Source organism: Salvelinus alpinus, chromosome 29 (genome assembly GCF_045679555.1).
Source record: "Salvelinus alpinus chromosome 29, SLU_Salpinus.1, whole genome shotgun sequence".
Lineage (NCBI taxonomy): Eukaryota > Metazoa > Chordata > Actinopteri > Salmoniformes > Salmonidae > Salvelinus > Salvelinus alpinus.
The window spans coordinates 6,723,610-6,749,939 of record NC_092114.1 but is presented as its reverse complement, the minus strand read 5'-3'; the positions used below and the strand labels follow the sequence as shown (position 1 = coordinate 6,749,939).

At 40.3% G+C, this 26,330-nt stretch overlaps 2 protein-coding genes across 5 annotated transcripts in view; one reads left to right on the top strand and one right to left on the bottom strand.

The window, feature by feature from the left end:
• Positions 1-5,544: 5,544 nt before the first annotated feature.
• On the top strand, positions 5,545-16,322 carry LOC139558730 (geminin-like). The gene is made up of 6 exons (XM_071374106.1): positions 5,545-5,633; positions 9,362-9,464; positions 9,589-9,742; positions 9,976-10,058; positions 10,377-10,487; positions 10,616-16,322. Exons 2-6 carry the CDS (start codon positions 9,390-9,392, stop codon positions 10,802-10,804), a joined length of 612 nt encoding a protein of 203 aa, XP_071230207.1. The 5' UTR covers positions 5,545-5,633; positions 9,362-9,389; the 3' UTR covers positions 10,805-16,322.
• A 5,380-nt stretch (positions 16,323-21,702) lies between these two features.
• LOC139558728 (rho family-interacting cell polarization regulator 2-like) overlaps positions 21,703-26,330 on the bottom strand; it is a 111,679-nt gene continuing 107,051 nt past the window's right edge. For all 4 annotated transcript variants that reach the window (XM_071374102.1, XM_071374105.1, XM_071374104.1 and 1 more), the window contains 5 exons: positions 25,610-25,906; positions 24,563-24,765; positions 24,298-24,381; positions 24,058-24,148; positions 21,703-23,967 (listed from right to left, as the gene is read on the bottom strand). In XM_071374102.1, the coding sequence (XP_071230203.1) occupies positions 23,867-23,967; positions 24,058-24,148; positions 24,298-24,381; positions 24,563-24,765; positions 25,610-25,906 (776 nt within the window). In that variant the 3' untranslated portion in view covers positions 21,703-23,866. The remainder of the gene's footprint in view (positions 23,968-24,057; positions 24,149-24,297; positions 24,382-24,562; positions 24,766-25,609; positions 25,907-26,330) is intronic.

Sequence of the window (26,330 nt, the reverse complement as noted above, 5' to 3'; positions counted from 1 at the left end):
AAAAATTAAATTCATTGAGGAGGATGGTCCTCCCCTTCTTCATCTGAGGAGCCTCCACTGGTATATATGGCATTTTGGGGGGCATTTATTGTGTTTTCCAGACAACATTTTAAGATTACAATTTTTTATGATCAGTTTTCATATGCACTTAAAATAGTAGGTAACCTTTTATTTAAATTATTATTTTGTATTTTATGTATCAGAATAGTTCCGAATTACACTAAAGAGGGGTTTTAGTCTCTCTTACTACAAGAACTCTTGGTTTGGTCTTGAACATACTTTTCAGTTGAGTTGAATTTCAAAGCCAGATAACATCTAGCTCAAAGTTTATGGAATAAGCTATTTTCACTTTAAATTGACTTAAATGGTGCAGATCTCGGTTCCTTATTGCTTACGTTCACTGCTCCTACGTTTTTGACTCATCCTACTACAGTTCATACTTTTATATAATCTTTGTTGTTTTGTCTTTGTCTATAGTTTATCTTAATGCTAGGGGGTTACGAAACAATGTGAAGCGCAAGGCCTTATTTTTATTTGCTAAACAATTTATAACAGATTTCAGCTTTTTTCAAGAGTCTCACTCAATTTCGGCTGATGCCAACTTCTGGAAGTCAGTGGGGCGACGATATTTGTCTTTCCCATGGATCTGAACGCTCCGCTGGTGTCACTACAATGAAAAATACCTTTGGTGGTAATATTCTACACTCGGAATGTGACCCCTTTGGTCCCTTTATTTGTCTTGTGATCAGTTACAATGACATTACACTCATTACTGTAAACTTCTACGGGTACAACACCAGACATGAGAAACATACTTCATTGGTTATCTAAATTTCTGAATTCGTTATTATTGATAGGAGGGGACTTTAACATTACTATAGATAATTCAACTGATAGATGGCCCCCAGGAAGGCCAACCAATCAGAATTTGAGTTTGAAAAGTTTGATCTTACTGATATATGGAGAGAGAGGTTTCCGGCCGACAGATCATTCACTTGGAGTAACAAAACAGGTTCCAGACAATCCACAATAGATTTTTGGCTTATATCCAAATGTATTGATAGTGAGTGTGTTACTACAAATATTTGTACTACTCCCCTCACAGACCATAGGGCCATTTACATTGATATCAAAATATTTACCCCTGATACTAACCTTGGTAGAGCATCCTACAGGAAGCTAAATAGCTCACTATTAAATAATGATATAGTTAAGTTTGAGGTTAAAGATCTGCTTTCACCCTTTTGGAAAAGGGCTTGTGAAGAAAAATCGTATTGCAAGAACTGGGAGCTCTTTAAATTTGTGTCCAAATACCTTAGAAAATATGGTAGTAATCTTGCTAAGACCAGAAGAGCTGAGGAGGAAAAGGTGATCATTACGATAACTTCCCTTTCTCAGAGGTCCCCAGCCGGCCTCTCGGGGGAGGAGAAGATGGGACTAATTGAGTTACAAAATACATTTGATAATATATATAGATTAAAAGCAGAAGGAGCCTTTATTAGATCTAGAAAAAAATTGATTGAGGGAGAACAGAATTCATCCTATTTCTTTAGACTTGAGAAATGTCACTCTAAAAATAACACTATCCATAAGTTAAACATTGATGGTATACCCATTACATATTGGTTCCGAAATAATATCCTATTGGTGAGCCAACTGGTTAATGCAGAGGGTCTTTTACTCAGTTAAAAGGAATTATTATCACTTTACAAGGTCCCTGTAACACCTAAAGATTTTGCAGTTGTTTTAGATGCCATTCCCTCAGGTCTTGCTTTATTATTCAGGAACGTGTCAAGACCTGACCTTCAGAGGTCAACAGGTCAACAGTTGACCCTGTTGACTCATCAGTAGGAAAGATTTGTTTCTCTTTTGGTCCATTCAACAACAGAGCGATACGAATCTTGTTTCAGCAGGATGTTGTATCTATACCTTATGTCATGCCTCATTGGAATGGATTTATGGATAATATCTGTTGGAAAAAAGTTTGGATGTTGCCACACACATACCTACTTGTTAACAAAATTAAGGAAGTTTCCTTTAAAATTATTCATAAATATTATCCTGCCAACCACTATATGAAGAAGTTTAAGGAAAACATCAACTCAAATTGCTCCTTTTGTAATGACCACCCAGAAACAGTGTTGCATCTTTTTTGGCATTGTATTCATGTAAGAAAACTGTGGCAAGACATCAGTAGATTTATAATTGAACACATTTATGAAGATCTTTCACTATTGTGGAGAGATATACAGCTTGGATTCTTTACCTACGATAGAAATAAGCTGAAACATTTTTATGTAATTCATTTCATTATTCTTTTGGCCAAATTTCATATTCACAAATGTGAATTTACAAACAAAAAAAACAAATTTTCTTACCTTACAAAAATAAATTTAACTGTATTTTAAGACAATTAAATACTCTACTAACAAAAAAGCTGTTATAATTATAAGTTATAATTATAATAAATATAATAATTATAATTAAGGTCCTTGTGTAATGTGATATTGTACCCCCTAGCCCAATTGTCCTTTGTATATTATTCATATATACGTGTGTTCCCACATGTGCTTCCTGTATTGATTTGTTGTTAATTAAAATATATATATATAGTTACGCTAAAAAAGAAAAGAAAAATAAAAAGTTGTTCCAGATGTGATGTCCAGAAGTTGAAGAGAAATCGAGGTAAATATTGCTTGTGTATTAGTGGCCTTGTCAAAGTCACTAATAGAGAATTTGGATTTTCAGCAAAAGCAATGAGGGCAAATGAAAACAGTCCATTAAGTCATTTCCAAACAGGCTATAATTTCTTTAATTTGTGGTAGAACTTTAACCCTCCCGTTATCCTTGGGTCACAAATACCCGCCCTTGTGATCAACCCTCCCGCTGTCCTCGGGTCATTGTGACCCCCACCCCTGTGTTGAACCAACATGTATTTTATCATTTGTTTTGTTGGGATCATTTGTGTGAAGGAAGCAGTGAGAGTTTCTGTAACAGCAGTGAAACCAATCCCCTCCAGGATAGTATTCAACCTGACAGTTCGTTGACCTGTCCTAGACTGACTCCAGTAGTACACAAGTGAACTGGCGCCTTTATTCATGTACCCATGTAAGTTGTAGGAAACAAAAGGTACCAATATTGTCATGGGTACACGTCCGTACACGTCCGTACATGTCCAGACATGTGGATCAGTGAACTCAATCCCCTCCGGGATATTATTCAACTTGAAAATGCCATGACCTGTCCTAGACTGACCACCAGGAGTACACAAGTGAACTAGACGTCCGTACATGTCCAGACATGTGGAGACCTGTCCGAGACTGACCCCCAGGAGTACACAAGTGAACTAGACGTCCAGACATGTGGAGACCTGTCCTAGACGGATCCCCAGGAGTACACAAGTGAACTAGACGTCCATACATGTCCAGACATGTGGAGACCTGTCCTAGACTGACCCCCAGGAGTACACAAGTGAAATGTTGCCCTTATTCATGTGTCCATGTAAGCTGTAGGAAACAAAAGAGAGACTAATATTGTCATGGGTACATGTACGTACACATCCGTTCACGTCCGGTCTTCTCAGAGGAAACATCCTGAGAAATTATGGCCTTGTCAAAGTCACTAATAGAGAATTTGGATTTTCAGCAAAAGCAATGAGGGCAAATGAAAACAGGCCATCAAGTCTTCAATACTCCAGGAAAATCTGTGTTAACAGAATTAGCACTGCCACAGGAGAGAAAATCACTAGATTCTATGAACGTGATGACAACAGCAGAGCAACAACAGGGAAAAAGGACACACTAACGAGGAACAAGAAGAAAAAGCAGAAGAGCTTCTTGAATGGCACAATTCAGAACCTTTATCAGAAGTTTAAGAGGGAATATTCAGAAATTCATATTTCCTACTGTGAATTCTGCAAAAGACGTCTTTTTTTGGGTTGTCAAGCCAGCAGTCCAGGATAGGGACACATGTCTCTGCAAAACCCACGCCAACCTCCAGTTCGTGGCGGACAAACTACAGCATCACAACGTGATCAGCTGCAGCAACATTGATAAACTTATTGAGTCTTTGTGCTGTGAGAACCTGAAGAAAGAGCACATGTACACAGAGTGCTCCCTTTGTCAAGCAAAAGAGCTTAAAACATCTGACTTTGATGCTGTTGAGCAGACATGGTGGTTTGAGTGGAAAAACAAAGCTGAAGAGAAAGAGAAGAAAAACAAAAAGAGGGAAACATGGAAAGGTTCACTGTACATTTGACAGTAAAATACAAGGTGTGTGGCACTGCTGATTCTACTGGAGGACTTCTCCAAAAGGATTGAAAGAGAAGTTGGGGAAACACGTGTACAACATTCGACACCAATATTCCAAACTGAGAGAATTAAAAGACAATCTGGGGAAAGAGGAGATCGTTGTGCATATTGACTTTGCAGAGAACTACCTGTGTAAATGGCCAATGAGAGACGACATCATATGGTACAGACCACAGCATGTGCTTGGACATGTCCCTGAGCACCATCCAGTGACTCTTCCCTCTATATATGTGCTAGAATTTATATTTGTAGCATCTAAGTGTAGTCAAGGACAACACATTGTTCTCATGTTTAAAAGGTGCTAGTTCCAGTGTTTTGGAATCTTTGTCTTATATTAATGACATGTTTAACAATGCTTGTTGTTCAAAATGTTTGCAATAAAATATTGTTTTCATATTTTTTTTTACATTGATGTCATTTCCACCACACCTTGTAATTTCCATCAGAACCCATATATTTGAGGTAAATCAGTATACTGTATTATGTATAATTTACATACATTTATTTGTTTTAGATATGAAAATCATATGGTTGTTATCATAATCTTACAAAAAGGTTGGGTGGAAATATCTTATTTTTCATGATAAATAAATGTTTTCAGCTGTCACCAAGGCAAGTTTATACATTCAGGCATCGTGTTGAATTATTCATATTTGGAAAACATTAATCACTTAAAATAATATTCAATAGAAGTTCATGTACAAATGTATAAGAAATCCATTATAAATCAATTGAATGATATATTCATTTTCAACTAAAATGGATGTTTAATGACGTGATGGAAATGACATTTGTCTATGGCTGTCTGGGAAAAATGACAAAATATATACATTCCTGAATAGTACGATCGCAGCCATTATCAGATATAGTTTCTAGACAAATCAAAACAAGTACAATACTGGTAAAATGGTGTTTGAATAAGTTTTAATTTCTGAAAGTTTGCAGTGCCCGAAGTTGCAGAATCACCCGATCACTAATTAGTGTACCAAGTTTGGTACTTGTATCATAAAGTTGAACGATCTCGGGTATGTTTGTAATAAAATGTATGCACTCTACTGTAAGTCGCTCTGGATAAGAGCGTCTGCTAAATGACTAAAATGTAAAATGTAAAAAATGTTTGGTTCTTATGTGCTGGACAACAGAGGTCATGCCAAAACTTTTATTTTGAAGAATTTCCAAAATCCGGAAGAAGCATCACATGTGTCACGTGATTTAACAGGATATTTAAGCTCCTGGCGCGAGTTGGCGAGAAAGAAACGTGACTCCGAGAATTAAAGAAGCAAGGACCTCTTCGCTATAACACTCACGGAAGCTGCCAAAACAGTAAGTTACATTATTATATGCTTTTCTAAAATGTTTAATTTCACTCAAAGGTCAAATATACTTAAGTCAATGAGTGTTTCACACAAAGGATAGCGCGTTATTTTTTTAAACAATTTGAATGTTAGCTTGGCTGTAGTGTACTGCTAACAGTTAACGTGACTGTACTAGATTTTGCCCTACTGAATTTTTTATTTTTTCTACTTTACTAACTAATTTGGTCCACGTTCTTTTTGAGCAAGACATAGATCATGTTAACTATTTAGCCAGTTGCCATTACACGAAACCTGGTCATACCAAAGATTCAGGTAACTTTCCCCTTTTGTCTGGTCATACCATGCCAGCAACCTCAATGCATTTTTGGCGGCTTTTTTCTATTGCTACAATGTAACTAATAATTTATAGCACACTCTTCCAGTATTAAGACATTCTCGTCTGCATTGCAACGATGTTATTTTGTCCTTCTCAAGTCACTGTTTCAAGCGTAGTAACTTGCCTTTTTAGGACCTACAATTTACGTTTCTCACCAGTGTTTTAAATGTGTCCATTAGGGACATTTAATCCTGGGTATAAATCATGAGTAAACGGCAGGTAGCCTTGTGGTTAGAGCGAAACCGAAAGGTTGCAAGATCGAATCCCGAGCCGACAAGAGCATCTGTCTTTCTGCCCCTGGCAGTTAATCCACTGTTCCTAGGCCGTTATTGAATATCAGAATTTGTTCTTAACTAACTTGCTTAGTTAAATATATGTATATAAATAGTCTAACGTCAGCATTAGGCCAGCCAATCCGGGTCATCAGTGTTTTGTATGTATTTTGGTTCAAAGGGGAATCAATTTATTGATCGTTTTTTGGTCATACTGGACTTTAGAGGTAAACATTACCAGGACCAATTCAATAAATCACTACTATCCAGGACCAATTCAATAAATCACTACTATCCAGGACCAATTCAATAAATCACAGCACGTTTTTGGGTTCTTTAAATCGCTCTTACAGATTTTTATTTTAAATATTCCTTGAGTGGAAAATGTTATTGTTGCTGCTTCCTGTTATGTATCTTTGAAATGGCAGAGCGTCAAAACACTGGTATAAAATGTCCGTAAACCATATGTTGAAGACTATGCATAAAAATGACTCCCTGTTGGTACCTTAAACTGCTCACTCGTCAACATTTACCAATCGATCACTCCAGATTGTAATCGATGAGCTTGTTTTACTGTGATCAATAGGCTCGCAGATGAATCACTCAAATTTAAATTGTATGGTAATAGGCCAATTCATTGCTACTACATGTTCCATTTGCACTCTGGGTATACTACATATACCTGTCGAATAAAATAACCTGTAGTAGCCATATAGCAACTCAGCTCCTTGTGGGCCAATACGAAAAGGTAAGCAACACTTTTGGCGGTCATTTCAACGAAATATCTCCACGGTTAGGCCTAAACGGTTAAATGATTTGGCTCTTATTTCAGTGTTTTCTTGACTGCCAAATATCAATTTGTTTGTGGCCAGCGGCTTTTATAAAGAGTACCCCTATTTCCCCCCCCCCCCCCCCCCTGCGGTTTGAATTTCATAACTGCCTTCTAATGCCTTGATCAGACAGACGGTGTCCTTGCTTTTTTGGGTACACCAGAAGTACATTCACTTCCAATGGACGCTGCGTTTGCCTTGCACCATGGTGTTGCAGTGTGTTCTGTGGGCATATGTTGGAAATCAACTTATGCATCAAATTCTATTCGTGGACTTGACAAATATTATAAAAAATCTTGGTGTTGCACAACCACTAAACATGTTGGATTACATAATGAAGTTAACTGTTGGATTTTTTTTTGTTTTTATTGATGCAATGACTGTCGGTGTGAGGACAGGCGTATGATTAAACCAAAGATGCGATAATCTGTTTAAAACAATGACTTCTATATTTACATCACCAATCTGACCTAAAAAATAGATTAATTTCACTCAACTGTGATGTGTAAATACAAGCTTGTGTTAGGTAGTAACATACTGTCCACATTGGGGAAATTAGCCCATTGTAAAATGTAACATTGTAAAATTTAACATGTGGATTTTGGGTGATACTTTTGTATATGTGGAAACCCTTTCAAATTAGTGGATTGGGCTATTTTAGCCACACCTGTTGCTTACAGATGCATAACATGGAGCGCACAGCCATGCAATTTCCATGGACAAACATTGGCAGTAGAATGGCTTTACCGAAGAGCTCTGACTTAACGCGGCACCATCATAGGATGTCACCTTTCCAACAAGTCAGTTTGTCAAATTTCTGCCCTGCTAGAGCTGCCCCGGTGAACTAAGTGCTGTTATTGTGTAGGGGCAACAACTGAAGTGGTAGGCCACAAGCTCTCAGAACAGGACCGCAGAGTGCTGAAGCGTGTAAAAGCATCTGTCCTCTGCAACACTCACTACCGAGTTCCAAACTGCCTCTGGAAGCAACTTTGGCATAAGAACTGTTTATCGGGAGCTTCATAAAATGGGTTTCCCAAAGCCTAAGATCACCATGTGCAATGCCAAGCGTCGGCTGGAGAGGTATAGCTTGTCGCCATTGGCCTCTGGAGCAATGGAAATGCGTTCTCTGGAGTGATGAATCACGCTTCACCATCTGGCAGTCGAACAGACGACTGGCGGATGCCAGGAGAACCCTACTTGGCCGACTGCGTTGTGCCAACTGTAAAATATAATGGAGGAATAAAGGTCTTGGCTGTTTTACATGGTTTGATCTAGGCCAATTAGTTCCAGTGAAGTCAACGCTACAGCATACAATGAAATTCTAGTAGATTCTGTGCTTTCAACCTAATGCCAAGTTAACAAAATATTATGTGCAAGGCACACAAACAGTATGTATGACGAGACCTTATTAAAGGCCTTGAACAGTGACCTCGCATCCTTCAAACTAATTATTGTTCACTCACGCACACCTTGGAATTAACTCAACTTTTTCAAATTCGACATCTACCTCCATTTAACTGCTTTGGTTTCTTTGCACACTAACTTGTAGTAGTCCATAATGAGCTTTTTGAGAACTGTTCCCACGGTAATTATTTGTTCAAGAATGTCAGGGAGTAAGATGATGACTGAAGGCCAATTGCAGCCCGTGGGAATTTAAGGCAATCGCCCCATCAATGGTGCTCAGAGCAGGATGGGCCTGCCCCTTTCCCTTGCCTGCCAGTCAGTTGGATACCAGACATGGGTTCAAATACTACTTAATCTTTCCAGTACTGAGTTTGCTTTAGCCTGTCTGGAGTGCCAGGTAGATGGGGTTTGGGCTTTCAATTGGTTCTGTTGCAACCGGAGTTCAATCAAGCAAAGCTGTAGTACTGGAAATGATTTTGAGTAACAGTTGAACCTTCACTTCAGTCAGATGCGTAGAGCCATTCAGTCACTTCACTTATTTTGCCATCCCACGATGACAATCACGAGTGTAACCGGAGTAAGAGCAGTTGAATGGCACTATGCCCAGGTGAATGCTCACAATACTTGGGTCAGGGAGTGCAGATTGGGTTGTTTCCCACCGATGTTGCACCTTAATGGTTTCTCAGGGGAGGGTGTAACTAATGCCTCACTGATTCTGTTTTGTGTGTAATCACATGCTGACTTGTACGGTTTTGTTAATTACTTTTAAATGTAAATGTAAAACTGTGCAACTTTTCACATGTAACTTTTCAGTTGAATGTGGAGCTGACTTTATATGCATTTTATCTTACAGCTTTTTTGGGGTGGATCCATTCAAGACCATGGGACCCACAAGGAAAACCCTGCAAGTCCTCCAGCCTTCTGCAGTCAATAACAACCTAGGCAAAGTAATACCGGTATGCAATTGGAATTTGTCACTGACATTGCTGTATTTGGTTAACTAAAAGGTGTTTTGGTCAAATGTCTACCAACCTAGCACTGACGTGCAGTTCAAGTAATTATAGGTTTTCATGTGTTCAGACAGGAAAGGTTTCCAGAAGGAAATTGTGGAACGCAGAACAAGTGAAGGGCTCAAAGAGGGTGAAGGCTGAAGTTGCTGTCACATCACCAAAAGCAGAGAATGACAATCGACCCGACGGCATTACCAAGGAGACCTACGAGCTGATGGTCAAAGGTATGTTGGTATTCAATGTGTTACAAGGACAAATAGTGGTTATGGCTGGTCATTATCTTTACCCCATTTATCCCAACAATGTTTCATCAACATGGACTTGGCTCACATTTTGTATACATGTACAATGCCCATTATCATAATCCCATAGAATTGATTGTCTATATATTTTTTTAATCGAGCTACGATGTTTGTCCTGTAGTCTAATTTAAATGGCCTATCCCCCTCTGTTTCAGAAACCCCTCCCTCTTCCTACTGGAAAGAGGTAGCTGAGGAGAGACGTAAAGCGCTCTACAACGTGCTCCAGGAGAATGAGAAGGTCAGTTAATCACTGAAGGCTGCCGACTAATGTTTAATCAACTTGTCCTGTTCCCACGGTTCAAAATGAGTCAATCACATAGTCTCTGGCAACACTCCAGCTGGAACAATGGGTGTTGGTCTGTGTACTCTCCATATCTCTGAAACCATTAATCTCGTGGAATTCTGCCCCGTGTTGTCTTTTGGGGCTTTCGTGCACAGTGGTATTATTTTAGCCATTGACCTTAAACTGGTAACATTTTAGTGGATTGTAGTCTGTGAAGCTACCTTAAAGTTTTTTATCTGCCACATTCTGAGTGACTATACCTTGTTTGAGCAGTTGCACAAGGGCATCGAGGCCAAGGATGAGCAGATAGCCCAGCTGAAGACGGAGAATGATGAGCTTCAGGAATTGGTCCAACATGTACAGCACATGGCTGACATGATAGAGGTAAGAGCTGGGACATTGATGGCCACAGGCTCCTTTTATTTTCCATCTCTTTAAGGTCTATGGTGGAGGCTTTTAAATGTAAGTTAGTGTGCGATGTTCAAAGCTAATATTCTCTCATCTACTCTCAGCGGTTAACTGGTAAGAGTCCGGAAAGTCCAGAGGACCTGCGAGAGATTGTGCTTTGTGCCGAGGACGATTTTGAGGAACGACAAGAATCTGATGAAAATGGCCCCAGTACCAGCAGTGATTTCACACCCAGGTCTGTCTTTGAGGAGGATGTCACAGAAGATGAGGTCACAGAACAAAAGGAAGATTAACCCTCGGGGGAGGATGATTGACTGAATGTACTGGTGAAATCCTTCAGGCGACGCCTGTGCTTCTCACTTAACAGTCTGGCATTGATGCCTGTTACTTTATATTTTTTCTTTGCTTAACATCTGAGGTACTTGTGCAAGATTTTTTACTTTCACCATACCCTTTTTACAACGTGGCTATGAAAAGAGGCAGTTCCCTAGTTTATATTTTTCTTTGCTTTTGACTTTTTAAATAGCATTTGTTATAGGATTTTGTTATAGTGCAGTTTTAATGCACTCTGTACATATGCTTCAGGACTGTCCTATGACATAAACACCTTTATTTTTTTATTGATCACTTCCATTTTAATTCCTCAAACCAGTGTGATGTCAGTTAGCCTATTCGATGTAACCCTAAAAGGCATCTGAATTCCGTTTGAAGAGCCATAGTGTGTCTCCGCAACCTGCACCGGGTGTTGTAACTCCCTGTGGTGCCTTACATCCTATTATATACTGGGTGGTTCGCGCAGCCGTGGTATACCAGTCACCGCCCTATCCCATCTGGACCAGAGGAATGCTGTTCATTGACTACAGCTCAGCATTCAACACATAGCACCGACAAACTGAAATGGTCCATGTACAGTGTGGAAAAGTGCAACAGTGCCTCTTCAACCTCCAGGAGGTGGAAAAAATGTATTGTCACCGAAAACTCGCACCAACTTTTACAGGTGCGCAATTGGGCGCATCCTGTCAGGCTGTATCATGTCCTGGTATGGCAACCGCGCCGCCCACAACACATCAGGGCTCTCCAGAGGGTCGCGAGGTCGCACAACACATCACTGGGGGAAAACCACCTACCCTCCAGGACACGCCACACCCGATGTCACAGGAAGGCAAAAAATATGAAGGACAATAACCTCCCGAGCCACTAGCTGTTCACCCCGCTTCCATCTAGAAGGTGAGGTGCATGAGCGCTGGGACAGAGCGCTTGAAACGCAGTTCTCAAAGCCGTCAGATTGTTAAACAGCCATCACTAGCACAGAGGCGTTTGCCTACCTACAGACTTGGTATCATTGGCCACTTAAGTGGGACACTAGTCACTTAAATAATGCCGCATCTCACATTACTCATCTCATATGTATATACTGTATTCTTTATGATCTATTGTATCTTTGCTGCTCTCACTGCTCATCCATATTTTGTACATATATATATTAGAGGTCGACCGATTATGATTTTTCAATGCCGATACCGATTTATTGGAGAACAAAAAAAGCCGATGCCGATTTATTTAAAAAAAAATATATATATATATATAATACTTTTTTTATAATATATATCATACACACATTTTTGTAATAATGACAATTGCAACAATACTCAATGAACACTTATTTTAACTTAATATAATACATAAGTACACGCACACAGCTCTGAAGTGACAATGATACTGAAGAGTCTGCTTAGGAGACAAATACTCAACTGTTTGAATAAAAATAGAGTAAGTTACCTGTAATGAATGTTGAAAACAAAAACTTTAATTTCTATATGCAGGAAATCCAATTTTAATAATGGGCATGTTAAGAATTGACAACCGAAGTGCGAGTCATAATTCCCATGACACCTTTTTAGCAAAATCTGAAAAGCGGTTCCTTCAATTATTGCATAGGATCATTTTAGATTCGCTTAAAAAAAGGTCTGTTTCGTGTAGGCTTAATATGTTGACAAACGTTACCTTATCCTAGTGAGATTTACACGGGTATCAAAACGTCAAGGTGGTTTAAGCCTGCACGAAACACAGACCTTATTTGAAGTAGATCAAGACATTCTCTATGGAAGACATGAACGGTAAAATAACGAAGGAACCCCTGTCAAGTTCAGCCGCAACTTATTACAGGAATTATAAAGCGTCGACTTTCTCTCTAAACCATATACCTTTGACTAATCCGGAAACTATCATCTCGAAAACAAAACGTTTATTCCGTTCCGTATTTTATCTAACAGGTGGCATCCACGAGTCTAAATATTCCTGTTACATTGCACAACCTTCAATGTTGTCATAATTACGTAAAATTCTGGCATTAGTTCGCAAAGAGCCAGGCGGCCCAAACTGTTGCCTATACCCTGACTCTGCATGCAATGAACGCAAGAGAAATGACACAATTTCACCTGGTTAATATTGCCTGCAAACCTGGATTTCTATTAGCTAAATATGCAGGTTTAAAAATATACTTGTGTATTGATTTTAAGAAAGGCATTGTTTATGGTTAAGTACACATTGGAGCAATGACAGTCATTGATTGTTTTTTATAAGATAAGTTTAATGCTAGCTAGGCAGGCTCCTCGTGGAGTGCAATGTAATCAGGTGTTAGAGCATTGGACTAGTTAACTGTAAGGTTGCAAGATTGGTTCCCCGAGCTGACAAGGGGGATCCCCTGAACGAGGCAGAACGTTCCTAGGCCGTCATTGAAAATAAGAATGTGTTCTTAACTGACTTGCCTAGATTAAATAAAGGTGTAAAAAAAATCGTCAAATCGGCGCCCAAAAATACCGATTTCCGATTGTTATGAAAACTTGAAATCGGCCCCGATTTAATTGGTCGACCTCTAATGTGTGTATATATATTCTCATTCCTTTACTAGATTGTATTAGGTTTTGTTGTGGAATTGTTAGATACTGTTGGCTCTAGACGCATAAGCATTTCACTACACTTGCATTAACACCTGCGAACTGTGTGACCAATAAAATTTGATTTGGCTTTTATCTTTCTAATTACGTTGGTAATCAGTTTATAATAGCAATAAATCACCTTGGGTTTGTGGTATATGGCCAACATACCACGGCTAAGGTCTGTATCCAGGCACTCCGCTTTGCAGCATTGTGAAGTTATTAATTACTTTGGCTGGTGTATCAATACACCCAGTAACTACAAACATAAATGTCCTTCCAACTCTGTTGCCTGAGAGGAAGAGCACCGCTCAGGGATTTCACCATGAGGCCAATGGTGACTTTAAAACAGAGTTTAATGGCTGTGATAGAACTAAGGCTGGATCAACATTGTAATTTCTACAGAATACAAAAAATACAGTGAAAAGGAAACAAAATGGACTAGAGCTAGGCACAGGCTAGAGGTACACCTGGTTCAGTCTGCTTTCCAACAGACACTGGGAGACAAATTCCCCTTTTCAGCAGGACAATGACCTAAAACAAGGCCAGAGCTACACGAGTTGCTTACCAGTTAGCTAATTTTCCTCCACCTTGAGGTGAACATTTAAATGGCCTGGAAAGTAACGGTATGCTTTGCGTCTAAAGACACTTTTCTAGCTAAAGTGAACTCCCGTAAACTCGTACGGACCAAGGCGATGTACAATTGCCCTTTAGCGCCCCAAAAAACGTAATACTTCCAGATCAGCTGTAATGTCAATACCATTGTAAAGCATAATTTCTCCCCTTTCCAACAAAATCAATTACATGACCTAAACACTGCCCGTTTCTGCATAATTCAAGCAGGCAATGAGCCCCGTCGGGTCTTTTTAAAAATGGCGGGTGGGGAAGCGAAACTAATGCGTGATAGTGAGAAGGACAGATGTCGTGTGGTAAAATTGCTTTTACTCGATCTGTCCAACTTATCACTTTATCGCCTCTAAAATGTAAATGAAACACTAAAGAGTTTATATAATGTGTCATTACATACCTATTTGAATCGTGTTTTTAGGGCGGTGCTAAAGTGATCTTATAAGTAAACAGCGACTTTGAGAATGATGATCGCATGCAATGATGACAAAAAATGACTAGGTATCCCCCCTTACCCCCGTCACTGTCCATTTCTTGTTTTTAAAAGATGAGAGAAGTGCTACACCTGGTGGAGAGATTGTAAGACAGAAATAGTTGCTTTATGCGTGCTGTACGTTACGACATGACACGTCAAGATGTAACGGAGGGTCAGGTTTTTCAACTTTTCTCCAATACTATAGATCATTACCATGTCGATCAACGCTTGAATAGAAACCTAGCTCACACCCCCGATTTTGAAGTGAACACAGTTGCTACAGTCCCGTTAGTTTTCTCTTTAGCCTCGTTTGAATGTCGCGGTTACGCACATTTGTACGGAATAGGGTGAGTTTACGTTAGCTGACCACCGACTTTTTATTTTTTCCTTTTTTTTATTGAAACGTATGTAAACTAGGTTGAGGTTTCAAAAAAGTAATATTTACACATTTTGTGGGACACGCTGTATATTGTAAAATTCGACTGCGTGACAGACCACACCATTTAATATCCAACTTTTTACTTTATTTATTCATACTAATTTGTTAGTATTAAACTGGGATCTACTTTCTCAAAACAATATTAATCTGAAACGAATAATGAGACATTTGGTTACAACACGGAAGATGTTGGTGAAGAACCATTTAAGAGTCTACAGGAGGGCACACCGGGCTACGCAATGAAAAGTTGACAGGCCAGTTTTTTTTTGGTACTGGAAGGCTAGCCAACTAGTGAACACTTCGGATACGAGGTTGGTGTCTTTTTTTTAAACAAAATTTAACGGATATGTCTTGTAATTGAGCAAAATGGTAAGGTGGCCAATAACTGGGGACCGTATGCCGACAATACGGGACGCATTATTTTTGCTAAACCGCTTATTAAAAAAAAAAGCTGATAGTATTTCCACTATGTCAAACATACTAATTGCTAACCCGTTAGCAAACATTTTTACGACACCAATAATCACAGATCATTGATGGCCTGATCACAAGATAACACTGTTAGTAATATTTCTTAAACGCTGAATTTGCCGATAATACGGGGTGCTACGGTACAGTTTTGACTTAAATCGTCGTGAAAATTCTATGGTAAGACTTGACAATGGCAATGATCAACAACCAACTGACAGAGCTGGAATATTTTTATTTTGCAAATATTGTACAATCCAGGTGTGCCAAGCTCTTAGATTTACCCAGAAAGACTCACTGCTTTTATCACTGCCAAATGTGATTGTAACATATTTTGGCTCAGTGGTGTGAATACTTATGTAAATTAATTTCTGTTTAGAATTTTTTTATAGATTTGCCAAAAATTGTAGAACATGTTTTCACTTTGTCATTATGGGTTATTGTGTGTAGATGTATGAGGTCAATGTAGAGTTTAGGCTGTAACACAATGGGGAATAAGTCAAAGGCTATATACTGTAGCGACCCGCACAGACAGCTGTGTGTTGTGTTAGGCTAGGAGGTGGTTGTTGTACTTCTTACCAGTACCCAGTGTTCGTGGGGTCCGACATGCCAATCAACCTGCTATCTGCCAATCATGGGAATGCCTGGAATGTTCTGATGCCGGGCATCCTGGCGGTTGGCGGCGTGGAGGGGGGTTGGGCAGGGGGATGGAGCATTGGAAGTTAAGACCAGGTTTAGCCTTTGTTCTCTCTTACGTCTGGCCTTCACAAGAGAAGGTCACGGTTGGCTTGTGGGTTCTTTCATTTATTTGGCCAAACAGTAGCCTGTGTAAAGTGGGTTAATAAACCGTCAATTTGTGAACTCAATCTGTCTGGACAATTGTTCCTTTATGATCTAGTCAGGTCATTACAATACTTTCTGAAGGCACTTTAGCTCGCCTGCTGTCCCTCTGACCTCTAGGCTACCTGCTACATAACACACTTTGTGATAAACAAGGGCTATGCAATGCGCTTTGATTTCAAAAGACATTCAATATAATCTTACATTTATTTGTAGTTCTGAGCAGTGCAGTGGTTCCAAAGACTGATGCGTTTTGTCTGTCTGCATTCATTCACTGCCATGCACTGAGACCCAATCCATTGTTTATGGATGTCACTATAGGATAATTAGCCCACGAGTTGCGCTTCACCACAAGACAATTGGGAGCAATTAGATGTTTAAATAAGAACCTTGCATAACATGATTTACTCTCAATTGTCTTGTTTGGCGCTGAGCCTGAACTATGATTATCCATTTGATGTGCTATTCAAACACAGATTATTCTGTCGACAAGGTGACCTTTGTAACCTCTGCTGCTAGAAACTACATTCAAGATTAGTAATGATTAACTAGACTTATTCAGTGAGTGCAAGTTTTCAAATTTTTAGTTCAATCAATATACTACATTAGGCCAATATTGCTTAAATTCTGAAGTGTTGAATCTAGGTTGGGAGCATTAAGCACACCGTGTCATATTCTACTGTACCGGTGTAGTCCAATGTGACGTACCGCCAGTATTCTGGGACATATCTAAGTATTTGTTTGAATCCAGGTTTCTCTGGAGACCAGTTATTTCCATATCCTCAGAGGGTGGAGGGGGACCTGTATCAGTGATCTTGACTTGATAGACAGATCACCTGCAGAAATGTAGAACCTTGTGTACTCCCCTATGGTTATAACTGGTTACAAAATCATCATAGATATATGCTTAGTTGAGGTCAAATCAGCTCATAAAAGTGTGTATATATATATATATATATGTATATATATATATATATATACACACACACACACTGGATTCGTAAAGTATTCAGACCCCTTGACTTTTTTGACATTTTGTTACATTACAGCCTTATTCTAAAATTGATTAAAGAGTTTTTTTCTTTAATCTACACAATACCACGTTAATGGGGGAAAAGCATTCTAGAAATGTATGCAAATGTATTAAACATTTAAAACTGAAAAATCACATTTACATAAGTATTCAGACCCTATTCAGTACTCAGTACTTTGTTGAAGCACCTTTGGCAGCGATTACAGCCTTGAGTCTTCCTGGGTATGAAGCTACAAGCTTGGCATACCTGTATTTGGGGAGTTTCTCCCATTCTTCTCTGCAGATCCTCTCAAGCTATGTCAGGTTGGATGGGGAGCGTTGCTGCATAGCTATTTTTAGGTCTCCAGAGATGTTCGATCGGGTTCAAGTCCGGGCTCTGGCTGGGCCACTCAAGGACATTCAGAGACTTGTCCTGAAGCCACTCCTGCGCTGTCTTGCCTGTGTGCTTAGGGTCTTTGTCCTGTTGGAAGGTGAACCGTAGCCCCAGTCTGAGGTCCTAAACGCTTTGGAGCAGGTTTTCATCAAGGATCTCTGTACTTTCCACTGTTCATCTTTGCCTCGATCCTGACTAGTTTCCCAGTCCCATGATGCTGCCACCACCATGCTTCACCGTAGGGATGGTGCCAGGTTTCCTTCAGACGTGATGCTTGGCATTCAGGCCAAAGAGTTCAATCTTGGTTTCATCAGACCAGAGAATCTTTTTTTCTCATGGTCTGAGTCTAGGTGCCTTTTGGCAAACTCAAAGCGGGCTGTCGTGTGACTTGTACTGAAGTGGGTTCTGTCTCGCCACTTGACCATAAATGCCTGATTTTTGGAGTGCTGCAGAGATGTTTGTCCTTCTGGAAGTTTCTCCCATCTCCACAGAGGAACTCTAGAGCTCTGTCAGTGACCGTCACCTCCCTGACCAAGGCCCTTCTTCCCTGATTGCTCAGTTTGGACGGGCGGCCAGCTCTAGGAAGAGACTTGGTGGTTTCAAACGTCTTCCATTTAAGAATGATGGAGGCCACTGTGTTCTTGGGGACCCTCAATGCTGCAGAAATGTTTCGGTACCCTTCCCCAGATCTGTGCCTCGACACAATCCTGTCTCGTAGCTCTAAGGCCAATTCCTTTGACCTTATGGCTTGGTTTTTGCTCTGATATGCACTGTCAACTGTGGGACCTTTAATAGACAGGTGTGTGTGTGCCTTTCCATATCATATCCAATCAATTGATTTTACCATAGGTGGACTCTTATAAAGTTGTAGAAACAGCTCAAGCGTCATCAATGGAAAAAGGATACACCTGAGCTCAATTTGAGTCTCATAGCAAAGGGTCTGAATACTTATGTAAAGGTATTTTCAGTTTTTTATTTTTTATAAATTTGCAAAAATGTTTAACCTGTTATGGGTTTTGTGTGTAGATTGTTGTGTGTTTGTACATTTGAAGTCAGAAGTTTACATACACCTCAGCCAAAAACATTTAAACTCAGTTTTTCCACAATTCCTGACATTTAATCAGTAAAAATTCCCTGTCTTGGTCAGTTAGGATCACCACTTTATTTTAAGAATGTGAAATGTCAGAATAATTGTAGAGTGATTTATTTCAGCTTTTATTTCTTTCATCACATTCCCAGTGGGTCAGAAGTTTACATACACTCAATTAGTATTTGGTAGCATTGCCTTAAACAATTTAAACTTGGGTCAAATGTTTCGGGTAGCCATCCACAACCTTTCCACAAAAAGTTGGGTGAATTTTGGCCCATTCCTCCTGACAGAGCTGGTGTTATTGAGTCAGGTTTGTAGGCCTCCTTGCTCACACACACTTTTTCAGATCTGCCCACAAATTGTCTATGGGATTGAGGTCAGGGCTTTGTGATGGCCTCTCCAATACCTTGACTTTGTTGTACTTAAGCCATTTTGCCACAAACTTGGAAGTATGCTTGGGGTCAATGTCCATTTGAAGACCCATTTGCGACCAAGCTTTAACTTCCTGACTGATGTCTTGATGTTGCTTCAATATATCCACATAATTTTCCAGCCTCATGATGCCATCTATTTTGTGAAGTGCAACAGTCCCTCCTGTAGCAAAGCACCCACACAACATGATGCTTCCACCCTCGTGCTTCACGTTTGGGATGGTGTTCTTCGGCTTGCAAGCCTCCCCCTTTTTCCTCCAAACATAGAGATGGTCATTATGGCCAAACAGTTCTATTTTTGTTTCATCAGACCAGAGGACATTTCTCCAAAAAGTACAATCTTTTGTCCTCAATCTTTTTGCAGTTGCAAACCGTAGTCCGGCTTTTTTATGGTGGTTTTGGAGCAGTGGCTTCTTCCTTGCTGAGCGGCCTTTCAGGTTATGTCGATATAGGACTCGTTTTACTGTGGATATAGATACTTTTGTACCTGTTTCCTCCAGCATCTTCACAAGGTCCTTTGCTGCTGTTCTGGGATTGATTTGCACTTTTCGCACAAGTTCGTTCATCTCTAGGAGACAGAACGCTTCTCCTTCCTGAGCTGTATGACGGCTGCGTGGTCCCATGGTGTTTATACTTACGTACTATTGTTTGTACATATTAACGTGGTACCTTCAGGCGTTTGAAAATTGCTCCCATGGATTAACCAGACTTGTGGAGGTCTACAATTCCTATGATGTCAAGCAAAGAGGCACTGAGTTTGTAGGTAGGCCTTGAAATACATCCACACCTCCAATTGACTCAAATGATGTCAATTTGCCTATCAGAAGCTTCTAAAGCCATGACATTTGTGTGAATTTTTCAAGCTTTTTAAAGGCACAGTCAACTTAGTGTATGTAAACTTCTGACCCACTGGAATTGTGATACAGTGAAATAATCTGTAAACAATTGTTGGAAAAATTACTTGTGTCATGCACAAAGTAGATGTCCTAACTGACTTGCCAAAACTATAGTTTGTTACCAAGACATGTGTGGAGTGGTTGAAAAACAAGTTTTAATGACTCCAACCTAAGTGTATGTATACTTCTGACTTTGTGTGTGTATGTGTGTATATATAGAACTGTAATACAGAAGCCATCTACACTCAATGTACAAGCTTTGGCTGTGTAAGTGTTTATACTCAAAGAATTTGATTTTATGGAAAATTATATAAATACCAGAATTCTTTTAATATCCTTGTTAGGGTGTTTTGGTCTCTCTACAGCATTTTGTTTGAAGTGACTGAGGATTTGGGCATTCTGAAGCATCCTGCCATAGACCCTACCAAACCCATTGTTTCACTAATAGAGATTGTAATGGTGGTTAAATAACGAAAACCAAGCCATATTGTAGGTGGATGTCTCTCAGGATCAATGGATGAATCACTTTTTGTCAATACATTTAAGTATATTTATCAAAATGTAATATTTCTAAATTAAAATATACAATCAATCAAATTATGGTAAATCAGCTTTTTAGTACTAGTGGATTGTACTTTGGAAAATTGTTTTTTTTCTGTTCCAGATGACATTATTTACATGTCTAAGGATGTTTTTTAGAAGAATAGAGTTGATATTTTGCTATGATTGTTTCTTTTTCTAATAGTGTCTTTTTAATCCATGTAGTGTATGTATGTAAAATATGCGGGTTAATGTGAGTAGAATCTTTAGAGCTGTCCCTAGACACTGATACTGGTCCCTTTATGGAAATACCATCTGCTGGTTTATATAGCCTCAATCCCTGGCTGAACACAAGTCTCCTAAGAAGAAAAACAGTAACGGCTAGTCTAGAGCCATCAAACTCAAACTCTGGATGTCGAAAGCCAGTTCCACTGCATTTGTTGTTGTTCCTCTCATCAGGGACTGATTTAGACCTGTGACACCAAATGTGTGTAATTATATAATTCCGGTAGAACAGAAAGTCAGCAGGCTCTGGACCTCGTAGGGTAAGCGGTGAATACCCCTGGTCTTGAGGATGAGTGGGTTATGTTCACTTTCCCACAGCCTCTTAACATCCAGCAGTGACTAACATGTCACTGTCACCTTTGGACACGTTATCACCAGGTATAAACATGACTCTTGTCTCAAGATGATACACCTTTCCTTTCTGTTTGTAGGTTGTCATTTATTTGACTGTCTTTGTGCTCCCTTGTCCAAAATGACAAAACCATGTACGCTTCTGGCTGCAAACCCAAACCATTCATAGCTTGGAAAACACACTGAATATTGATCTGCTTCTTGGTTTTTCATTTATTCAGTTTTGATCACAGGAAGTTGGCGGCACCTTAATTGGGGAGGACGGGCTCATGACTGGAGCGGAATGGGTGGAATGGTATCAAATTCATGGTTTAATGAGCCGTCCTCCCCTCAGCAGCCTCCACTGGTTTTGATACTAGGCTAAAACATTAATTAAATCATTACTCTCCAATAAATAAAACACATTATTCATAATGCAAAAATAAACTTTATTGCCACTTTCATTGAGCAGGGAAAATGGATGTAGAATTGAATGCAGTCAGTACTGAAGCTATGTAACATGTCCTTACTGTGTGCTTTCTGATTCACCATATGTGAAGACATAATGCAGTGTACTTACATGAAATATGATCAATGTCATAACGTTTCATTATTCAGTCTGATGACTTGGGAGTTGAATAGAAGCAACATTAATTCATCACTGGTTACTTTTAGCACAAAGAAAGATGGAGACCGCTGCATCGTGGAGAAAAAATATATATTATTAGAGGAGTTATTGAAGTAATGAGTATCATACCCAAATACTGTAATGCTATTCACGTCATGGGAGAAACAGGCATTGTTACTCAAAATAAAGACCGTGATCAACATACACCAGGCCAAACTCAAAGCCATCTTCAGCATTAGTAACAACTTTCACACGTTTTACAGCTTTAATATACAAAAGAACAAATATTATTTCACATATTACCGCCTAAAACACACCTTTTCGTATCGTAATGGCTTTTGGACAGTGCGGTTGGAAGCCGAACTAATGTCACAGGATTAAGATGATAATTCTGATGGTTGTTCTTTGTAGGTGAGCCTGGGTGTAGTGGTTAAATCAAATGTATTTATATAGACCTTACATCAGCTGATATCTCACAGTGCTGTACAGAAACCCAGTTAAAGTTATCTTCAGAATACATTGACTTTTCATTTTCTGGCTTTCCTTGCGTAATGAAGTAACATTTCTTCTCTACTGTCCCATTCATTTGGGGAGGGGGGCGACACGCTATCTGATTATATTCGTAAATCCTCCAAATAATATCAGCCATCCATCTTAATGTACAAATACATTTAAAAGAGTGAAAAAAATATATATTTCCAGTAACGTTTTTATGTAAGCAAGATCATGCCCATGTTAATGAGTTCTTTTTTTAATTAAACTTTTAAAAAATCAAACATGAGCAAAAAAAACACCAAATATACAACTTTTACATGTGAAATAGTATCTGCATGCTGCCCTCTTACTCAAAAGTAAATGAAAATTAAATAATATTAGAATCACAAATGTGATGTAAATAAATTAAGTTGAGAAAAACACTTTGTTATGCTGAAGAAGCACCGGACTCAGTAGTATAGAAACAACTGGCATAAGAAGCTAGGCGGAGCGCTATAGCCTCAGTCCTTGCCGATTTGAAGCATCACGCCCTTAGACAGGCCCTTGGTTCTGCACTGTACAGTTATGGAGAAAGTGCATTCTCATGTCATACTAACTATCCCTGACTCACACTCACTCCTCGAGACCATTCGTACCTGCTTCCAATTAAACAAATCATGATCAGATCTCACATCAGTTCCCAGCAAGCAGACGTTCAAACTGAATGTAGATCCCAGGCATGTAGAGAACTTAGAATAGTTTGAAAGGCAGTCCAAGTATGACTCTCTCTTCATGTTGTGCATGTTGGAGTGAGAACATTGCTTACAGGTAACTACTATCTAGGGATAGTATGCATGCTGATGACTTGCGAACGTTGCTTTTAACTACCTCCTTCCGAGCGATTTGACTGTCATTGTCCCCTAAATGATCTTCCATGGCACCCTCTGGCAGAAAGTGTTCAAACTGTCTGTAAAATCCCTGAATCTCAACAGTAAATACCAGAAGAACAAAAGACCAAATCCATCCAGTTCAGAGTATAATGCTATGACATTTACATGTCTGCCACAGTGCAATTCGAAAAGCGCAAATAACCTTTTGTCTAATGAACGTCACCTACTAAAACAAATGAATAGCAGTTATATAAGGATATCATAAATCAAACACAGCCGTGATAATAATCATGATAATCATAATAAGTTATGATGGTGAAGATGCTCTGTCTGTGCAGTGAGAGATGGTTTAATAGTGGTGGTCAGAGAATGGACAGTTAGGATTTACACCAGTCTGTTGATAAGAATGAGACGTGGCCCTTCGATGTTTAGTTGGGCTCCTCTGCGTCGATGCGGCCACTCCCCCTAGCTGTGTCCATTTAAACGCATGTCCAGTCTGCATGGCTCAAAGCACAGGCACAGCGGGTAGGGGGGTTGTTCTAGGGGGGTCGTCCCCCTCCTGTGGATGTGATGCTCCTAGGTTAAGTTAGTCCTGTGCTTTCAGAAGGCGGTGGTGACGGCGTTCCCTCGCCGCGTCCCCAGTCGTACCATCTCTCTGGGCATCGTGTCCAGCTGCTCATACGCCAGACGACCTTCCTCACCTGTATAACAGTCAATCAAATTCATCTTGCTCAAAACAGACGTTGATTGGGCTAAAATGTACAGAAGATTTTTGTCAAACTGTCACTCACCGAAAGTGAGCAGGGTTTCTATGGCAACATGGCGAAGCTCCTCGTCTGCCGAGTCACACAGTGATACCACCGCCCGGAGGCTCTCTACTGCCTGAGATGGAGAAAGAAACAGAGGGGTTTGATAACCGGTGTAATAGGAGATCCTCTCGCTTCAGAGAGACGTCATAATAAGATGCATCATATGAATATGAAGGGGAAATGTCGGTTGTTCTATAGCTAAAAGTGAAAAGCTACACTGACCTGTAGACAGCTAAGAGCAGCACAGGCAGACCTTTGGGTTTGAACTCCAGACTCCCACAAGGCCTGTGTGTAGCAATCCACCGCCTGTAAAGACACACAGAAACACAAATGAACAAACTCAAGTTACTGCCCTGTCATAGCACCTGTCCAGTATTCTAGGCAGGCTTAGTGACCTTGACAGACAAATGGTGTTTATATTAGGGCTGGGTTTACTTTAGCCTGAGCGGGTCAGGGATCAAGCCTACTGACACACACACACACTGACCTTTGACCTGAAGGGTGTGTGTGAGGAAGCGGAGGTTATGTAGGCAGCTGCAGCCTCGCTGAGCTGGGGGTCTTGGTGGGAGAGGAGGGAAGCCAGGGCCCTAAGGGTCTGCTGCCGGGGACACAGGCCGGTGTGTGAGACCTCTTCTAGTTCCTTTAGACAACGCTCTGAGTCGCCACCACTCAGGCCCTCCGCAAACACAGCTGAGGGGAGGACAAAAATAATTAACTCACAGGTACTTAACAAGCTAGTTTTGTTCAGTGGACCATGTTTGGACCCCCTCACATGCTGACTACGCCGGGCAAACGTGCGTCCGCCTTCGCGCGCATGTTGATTTTGACCATCCACACCAGACGTGATCAGGACACGGAGGTAGAAATATCAAACTCTGAACCAACTATTTTAATTTGGGGACAGGTCGAAAAACACATGAAACATTCATGGCCATTTAGCTTGCTAGCTTGCTGCTGCTAGACCATTTATCCTGGGATATAAACATTGGGTTGTTCATTTATCCTGAAATACACTCTACCCTTTTTTTCTGGATCTTTGTATAATTTTGATCCATTTTGAGTCACACAAAATCGTGTGTTCTCTACTCTTGACAATTAATCCACAGATAAAAGGGGAAACCTAGTTAGTTTCTAGTAATTGTCCCAGCGTTGTCCGGGTTAGGGGAGGGTTTGGCCGGGGTAGGCCATCATTGTAAAATAAGAATTTGTTCTTAATTGACTTGCCTAGTTAAATAAAATAATCTCTCCTCCTTCTTTTGTGGACTTTATATGGAGTTTGGCAACCAACTTTGAAGGTGTATTACCATCAACTATACTGGACTATGGACCTCAGTTCATCTTTCAATCAACCACGTGGGTATATACTCCTAAAAACCAATGAGGAGATGGGATGGGCGGGACTTGACGTGAGTCACGAGTCAAAAATTGAACCAAGTTGTATTTTAGCGCCTGGCTACGCAGACGCACGTGAGCAGTTTGGATGAAATGATTGAATAACACGTACGTCAGAATGTGTGTTGGTCCTGAGTCTTACCTTCTCTGGCCACCTGCAATAGGTGTTCCTCCATGTCCTCCACGCTGTGCTCTGAGACGTAGCTGTGGAACTGAAACACTGTGACCACGTCCTGGGACAGGGCCGAAGGGGGGACCACGTCCTGGGACAGGGCCGAAGGGGGGACCACGTCCTGGGACAGGGCCGAAGGGGAGACCACGTCCTGGGACAGGGCCGAAGGGGGGACCACGTCCTGGGACAGGGCCGAATGGGGGTGGCAGGTAGGGGAGGAGGCCAGATCACTCCTGTCCACCATCTCACTCACCACCAGCCGGATCACTGGGGAGAGAAGAGAGAGGCATCCGTGTGAGATATATACAGTGACAGTACTGAGAAAGCAGTGTGAGATATATACAGTGACAGGACTGAGACAGCTGTGTGAGATATATACAGTGACAGCAGTGTGAGATATATACAGTGACAGGACTGAGACAGCTGTGTGAGATATATACAGTGACAGGACTGAGACAGCTGTGTGAGATATATACAGTGACAGGACTGAGACAGCTGTGTGAGATATATACAGTGACAGGACTGAGACAGCTGTGTGAGATATATACAGTGACAGCAGTGTGAGATATATACAGTGACAGGACTGAGACAGCTGTGTGAGATATATATAGTGACAGGACTGACACAGCTGTGTGAGATGTATACAGGGACAGGACTGAGACAGCTGTGTGAGATATATACAGTGACAGCA